The sequence below is a fragment of the Homarus americanus genome, unplaced genomic scaffold, assembly GCF_018991925.1.
Source record: "Homarus americanus isolate GMGI-L3 unplaced genomic scaffold, GMGI_Hamer_2.0 scaffold46226, whole genome shotgun sequence".
Classification (NCBI taxonomy): domain Eukaryota; kingdom Metazoa; phylum Arthropoda; class Malacostraca; order Decapoda; family Nephropidae; genus Homarus; species Homarus americanus.
The window spans coordinates 647,075-654,724 of NW_024717453.1; the positions used below are offsets into that span (position 1 = coordinate 647,075).

A 7,650-nucleotide genomic window follows, 5' to 3' on the forward strand; every position below is an offset into this window, starting at 1 on the left:
TCTCGTCTGACGCATTACCATAACAAAGTCGACCGTACCCAACTTGTCCTCGAGATCTGATGCCTTCACTGACTCCTGATACAGACATGATGCGCTCTCCTCACGCACACACACACACACACACACACACACACACACACCCACACTCAATGAAAGCTCCCTATCCCCACCATCCCACACCACAACCTCCTACCCACACAATCCGAAGTGGAGGTGAGGGCGTAGTGGAGTCCGTAGCCATCACATCACTATCCTAACCTAACCAAACCAAACCCAACCAAACCTAACCTAACCAAACCCAACCAACCTAACCAAACCAAATCTAACCAAATCTAACCAAACCAAATCTAACCAAACCCAACTCTAACCAAATCTAACCTAACCTAACCTAACCCAACCAAATCTAACCTAACCTAACCCGTTTCACAATACAGGAGAAAGGTCAATACGTCTCTCCCCATCTTACATCCCAACGTAAAGATTATAACTATGTCTAAAATAAAATAAAATAAAATAAATAAACAAGAAAATAAATAAAAATAGCAATAAATCACATGAAAAAGTATAAGAAATAATGTATAATTCGTTTAAAAATAATATGATACAAATATTTCGAAGCATAAAAAAAAAAAAAAAAAAAAAAAACAAGGAAGTTATTTTATGGTCACTTGGGAATTAAGAAACTTTATGACAAGACTTTTCTCTATATAGACACCTTCTTCTTTTTCTTCCTCTGTTGTGTGTGTGTGTGTGTGTGTTTTACCTCCGCTATCATCGCACACGACCTATATCCCAGTAATTACAACCACAAAAACAAACAACAAAAACAACAACAACAACATCAACAACAACAACAATTACAACCACAGCAAAAACAAGAACAACACGAACAACAACAACAACAACAACAACAACAATTACAACCACAGCAAAACAACAACAACCACAACAGTAGTCTTCAGCCAACAAACTGTAATGACTCACACTGTAATTGGTCAATACTGTGGCTCATCCATATTCCAATAAAAATTATCTACCAAATTTTTATCACTGTAACTTGAGAGTAATTAAGGGTAATTTGCATATGAAGGTAATTACGAGACACTAATGAGTCTCTTCTTTATTTCATGGATTTATATAAGATCATTTGGCTTATTTATATATATTAGTTATAGGTTTATTGGGTATAATAACACTTCCTTATAAGTAGGATTAATATCACGAAATAACCCTCATTACAATTATTAATAACAGCAATTATTTCTTATCGCTATGACCTTTATCATTAGGTTTGTAATTTACTCTATGCTTGTTGTTATTCTTATCATCATCATCATCATCATCATCATCATCATCATCACCATCATCATCATATCATCATCATCATCAATCATCATCATCATCATCATCATCGTCACCATCATCGTCACCATCATCATCATCATCATCATCATCATCATCGTCATCATCATCATCATCACCATCATCATCATCATCATCATCATCATCACCACAAAAGAAAATGAGGAGAAATATTCTACACCAAGTGAGAAAGATGTGAAGGTCTTTATCACTGAGAAAAGTTGAGAAATTGAAGGAAATGACTCGGGTTAACTTGATATTAGTCTCTGTCTGTCTCTCAGTCTGTTTCTCAGTCTGTTTCTCAGCCTCTCTTTGTCTCTCTCAGTTTCTCTTTGCATTTGTCTCTTAGTCTATGTCTCTTATTATGTCTCAATTTTTTTATGTCTCTCTCTGTAAGTGAAAATTGTAGAGAAAAAAAAAGGAATAAAGACAAGACACACAAAAGAGGAAGAAGGACAAGAAGAAAGAGGGAAGAAAACAGGAGAATAGAGAAAAAGAGAATAACTGGGAAGAAAGAGATGAACAGGGAATAAAACAGAAAACAAAATAAACAGGAAAATAGGGAAAGAAACAATAAAAAACACACACTCAGGATACACTCAGGACACACTTAAAGTATACAGGATACACTTAGAACACTCAGGATACACTCAGGACACACTTAAAGTACACAGGATACACTTAGAACACTCAGGATACTCTCAAGACACACTAACTAACTTGCCTAACTAATCTATTAACATTCTTTTCATCAGTTTTCGAATCGGTGGACGAGGGGCACAATTATGATGTGGTATATCTCGACTTTAGCAAAGCCTTCGACAGAGTCCCACACGAAAGACTAATTAGAAAGGTAGAAGCACATGGCATCAAAGGTAATATCCTTAAATGGATTAGGCGTGGTTAAGGACAGGAAACAGCGAGTGAGCATTAACGGCACTAAGTCCCATTGAGCAACGTCACAAGTGGAGTTCCCCAGGCTCAGTACTTGACCATTATTATTTATTATATACATAAACGACATAGATATCGGCATTGACAGCAACATAAGTAATTTGCTGGTGACATAAAATAGGACGTGTTATCAAATCTGACGAGGACTCGGCAAACCAGGAAGATCTAAACAAATTTTTCGAATGGTATGAAAAATGGCAGATGAAATTCAACGTCGACAAATGTAAAGTACTCAGTATAGGAGTTGTAAACAGGGAAACCAGATACCAGATGAATAACGATGCCATAGAGAACTCGACTGCGAGAGATTTAGGAGTAATGATAAGTAGGAACCTTAAGCCAAGTAAACAATGTGTTTTTGCTCGTAACAAGGCTAATAAAGTACTTGGGTTCATACAAAGGAGTGTTAGTTACAAGACTAGGAGGTCACCTAAAACTGTATCTTGCTCTTGTGAGACCACACCTGGATTACGCAGTTCAGTTCTGGTCACCGTATTACAGAATGGATATAGAATCCTGGAAAGAATTCAGAGAGAATGACAAGACTAATCCCGGGCATTAGAACCTTGAGTATAGAGACAGGTTAAAGCATCTTAATTTGCACTCCTTGAGAGACGTAGAGCGAGGGCGACCTGATAGAGGTGTATAAGTGGAAGGCAGGGCTAAACAAAGGACATTACAAAGGTACTCAAACTATCCAACCAGGAGCGAACTCGTAACAATGGTTTTAAATTAGACAAATTTAGATTTAGGCGTGATATAGGTAAACACTGGTTTAAACAGTAGTGGATGAATGGAACAAGTTACCAAATATCATCATTAACTCGAATACGCTGAATAGCTTAAACATAGGTTGGATGCTTATATGAGCAATAGGGTTGGGTGTAAACGGACTGCCCAGTATGGACTAATAGGCCCGCTGCAGTTTCCTCCATTCTTATGTTCTTATGTTCTTATGTTAAAGTACACAGGATACACTTAAACACTCAGGATACACTTAGGATAATACTCAGAACAACACTCAGGATACACTCAGAATACACTCAGGACAACACCAAGATAATACCAGAACAACACTCAGGATACACTCAGAGAACACTCAGGATACACGAAAACACACTTAAAGTACACAGGATTCACTTTGAACACTCAGGATAACACTCAAGATAATACCCAGAACAACACTCAGGATACAATCAGAGAACACTCAGGATACACTCAGAGCACACAGGATACACTAAGAACACTCAGGGTACACTTAGGATACACTCAAGACACACTCAGGGTAGGCGGGTGTGTCGGGCGGGGGTAGGTGAGTGATGGCAAGGTGTCAGCTGAGGTGGTCCAGGTGCGTCAGGTATTGACTGGCCGATAAATAGTGACAGATGTTGGAGGTTCCTGCACCAGCTGCCTCTACCGTCTCAGCATTGGGGAGGAGGGAAGGAGAGAAGGAGGGAAGGTGGGGGGAGGAAGGTAGGGAGGAAGGGCGAAGGAAAGAGGGAGGGAGGGAGGGAGGGAGGGGAGGAAGGAGGAAGGAGAGAAAAATGAGGAAGATGGAGGAAGGTGGGGAAGGAGGAAGGAAGGTGGGGAGGAAAGGAAGGAGGGAGGGACGGAGATAAGAGAGAAAGAAGGGCGTGAGAGGCAAGGGGTAATAGAGAAACAGAAGGAGGAAGGAAATAGGAAAGAAAGGAAAAAGGTAGAATCCTCACTCTCTAGCAATTCCTCTAATCCTCAATCCACCACTCAACCGTCATATCACCATCACTCCTACCATCACTCACCACTATCGCTCATCACCATCGCTATCACCATCACTCCACCACCCTCATCACCATCCTCATCACCATCCACCATCCTCCTCCTCACTCCACCACCCTCACCACCCTCATCACCATCACTCATCACCATCCTCATCACCACCCTCCCCATCCTCACCATCACTCACCACTCTCATACCACCCTCATCACCATCACTCCACCACCACCACTCTACAATCACTCATCACCCATCCTCCACTCATCACCATCCTCACCACCTCATCTCATCCTCATCACCACTCTACCATCCCTCCTGCACTCACCTACTCATCACCTCCTCCATCACCTCCCACCACCCTCACCATCCCTCCCCACCATCCTCTCTCCTCCTCACCCCTCACCACCATCACTCCCTACATCCTCCCACCATCACTCCTACCATCACTCCACCACCTCATCACCATCCTCCTCCACCACCTCACCACCATCTCCCACCATCACTCCACCACCCTCATCACCATCACTCATCACCATCCTCCCTCTCCTCACCCACCACCACCACTCCTCCACCACCCTCCTCCACCATCACTCCACCACCACCACTCCACCATCACTCCCTCATCACCATCCTCACCACCACCCTCACCCCTCCTACCCCAGCAAGGCTCAGAGACTCAGAACTGGGTCAGCTACTTAAATATTTTCTCAGCCAAACACTTTCCTGCGACATGAGCTTGGTATTACGCCAGGCTGAGCTGAGACGCTGTGATGGTGAGGACGCCTGTGATGGTGAGGACGCTGTGATGATGATGGCGCTGTGATGGTGAGGCGCTGATGGTGAGATGCTGATGGTGAGATGGTGAGGACCTTGTGGTGAGACTGTGATGGTGGGACATGATGGTGAGGACGCTGTGATGGTGGGAGCACTGTGATGGTGAGGACATGTGAGGACGCTGTGATGGGTGAGACGCTGTGATGGTGAGACCATGGTGGTGAGGACGCTGTGATGGTGATGGCGCTGTGATGGTGAAGTGCTGTGATGGGACCTGTGGTGGTGAGGACTGTGATGGTGAGGACGCTGTGATGGTGAGGACCTTGATGAGGCGCTGTGATGGTGAAGATGCTGTGATGGTGAGACGCTGTGATGGTGAGGGACGCTGTGGGTGGGGCATGTGTGATGATGGCGCTGTGATGGTGAGGGCCTGTGGTGGTGAAGATGCTGTGATGGTGGGGACGCTGTGATGATGAGGGCGCTGGTGGGTGAAGATGCTGGTGTGGGGACTGTGATGATGATGGCGCGTGATGGTGAGGATGTTGTGATGATGAGGACGCTGTGATGATGATGGCGCTGTGATGGTGAAGATGCTGTGATGGTGAGGACGTGTGTGATGATGATGGCTGTGATGGTGGGGACGCTGTGATGGTGAGGACGCTGTGATGGTGGAGGACGTGATGGTGAAGATGCTGTGATGATGAGGACGCTGTGATGGTTAGGGACGCTGTGATGGTGTGGGACGCTGTGATGGGTGAGGACGCTGTGATGGTTGAGGACGCTGTGATGGTGAGGACGCTGTGATGGTGAGAACGCTGTGATGGTGGGGACGCTGTGATGGTGAGGACGCTGTGATGGTGAGAACGCTGTGATGGTGAAGATGCTGTGATGGTGAAGATGCTGTGATGGGGTGAGGACGCTGTGGTGATGGCGCTGTGATGGTGAAGATGCTGTGATGGTGGGACGCTGTGATGGTGGGGACGCTGTGATGGTTAGAGATGCTGTGATGATGAGGACGCTGTGATGGTGAGGACGCTGTGATGGTGAGGACGCTGTGATGGTGAGACGCTGTGATGGTGAGGACGCTGTGATGGTGAGGACGCTGTGATGGTGAGAGAACGCTGTGATGGTGAAGATGCTGTGATGGTGAAGATGCTGTGATGGTGGAGGACGCTGTGATGGTGAGGCGCTGTGATGGTGAGGATGCTGTGATGGTGAGGACGCTGTGATGGTGAGAACGCTGTGATGGTGAAGACGCTGTGAGTGGTGAGGGCTGTGATGGTGAGGACGCTGTGATGATGATGGCGCTGTGATGGGATGTTGTGATGATGAGGATGCTGTAAAAATGCTGTAGGATGCGTGTGAAGTACTCATTTCACCTCGTATATCTCTAACTGGTCCAGGCTGAGAATAATAGGAAGTTTGGTTACTTTTGTTTTGTGGGGGGGGTCAAATGTGTGTGTGTGTGTGTGTGTGTGTGTGTGTGTGTGTGTGTGTGTGTGTGTGTGTGTGTCTGCTACTAATATACAAGTTATGTAACTATTTGTGAATTAAAAAAAATAATAATAACGTTTACATTATTATATACGGCTGGGTAGTGGCTCCTCCCGTCTGACAAACACATCATGAATGTAACAACGATACAATATTTCATTTTTTTTGTCATAGTAAACCGTGTATATGACAAATTACCCTAAATATTTTGTTGATAACAAGCGTGGTGGGATGAAGAGGGGATATACAATGTGGTGTCCAGAAAAATGCTCCTGCCTCCTCCCTGCTCCCTGCCTCCTCTGCTTCCTCCTCCTGCCTCCTTCCCTCCCTCCAACTCTCAGTGTGTCAGGGAGCAAGCAGGGCAGGAGGCAGCAGGAGAGGCAGGCAGGGAGGGAGGCAGAGAGGGAGGGAGGCAGGCAGGAAGGGAGGCAAAGAGGGAGAGAGGCACGGAGGTAGGGAGGCAGGCAGGCAGGGAGACAGGGAGGGAGGCAGGCAGGGAGGGAGGGAGGTAGGGAGGGAGGGAGGAGGGAGGGAGGAGGCCCAGGCAGGGAGGGAGAGGGAGGGAGGGAGGGAGACAGGCAGGCAGGCAGGCAGGCAGGGGAGGGAGGGAGGAGGGGAGGCAGGCAGGCAGGGGAGGCAGGCAGGGGAGGGAGAGGGAGGGAGGGAGGGAGGGGAGAGCCAAGCAGGCAGGCAGGCAGGCAGGGGAGGGAGGGAGGAGGCAGGCAGGGGAGGGAGGCAGGCAGGCAGGCAGGGAGGGAGGCAGGCAGGGAGGGAGAGAGGCAAGGACATATTACTAGGACACCCTATAGAGCACAGCTGTCATATAGGCCGTATAATTAATAGGATATAGGGTTATAGTCTCCCAGGTGTTGAGTTTAATTAACACACCTTATATTAACAGGTATCAAAGGGCCGCAGTTATGACTTTACCTGAACACTGAAATTCTGGGTCACTCGAGGCAGTCCTATTTACTCAGGGATATTTGTAACCTTATTTCAATCCTTAATTAGGTTATGTTGGGGGTCTAACATGACTGGGGTCTAATAGAGCTGGGGCCTAATAAGACTGAGGCTTAATAGTACTGGGGTCTAATAGAACTGGGGTCTAATAGGACTGGGGCCTATTGGGACTGGGGTCCGGTCTACCTCCACCATGAGAGCAATAAATAAGATACAGCACTCTGATTCATAAACCATCAATATACAAGGAATTAACATGATCGGCACTGCACTCTAACACCTTTCACGTCCTTAACTGCAAAGGTAGGTGCAGTACCCACAGTTGCCGGACTTGGGACTCGAACCGATCG

General features: G+C 46.2%; 1 protein-coding gene across 1 annotated transcript; it reads right to left on the minus strand.

Moving 5' to 3' along the window:
- Positions 1 to 4,759: 4,759 nt before the first annotated feature.
- On the minus strand, positions 4,760 to 6,220 carry LOC121858875 (histidine-rich glycoprotein-like). The gene has a single exon (XM_042355526.1). It carries the CDS (start codon positions 6,218 to 6,220, stop codon positions 4,760 to 4,762), a length of 1,461 nt encoding a protein of 486 aa, XP_042211460.1.
- Positions 6,221 to 7,650: the final 1,430 nt, after the last annotated feature.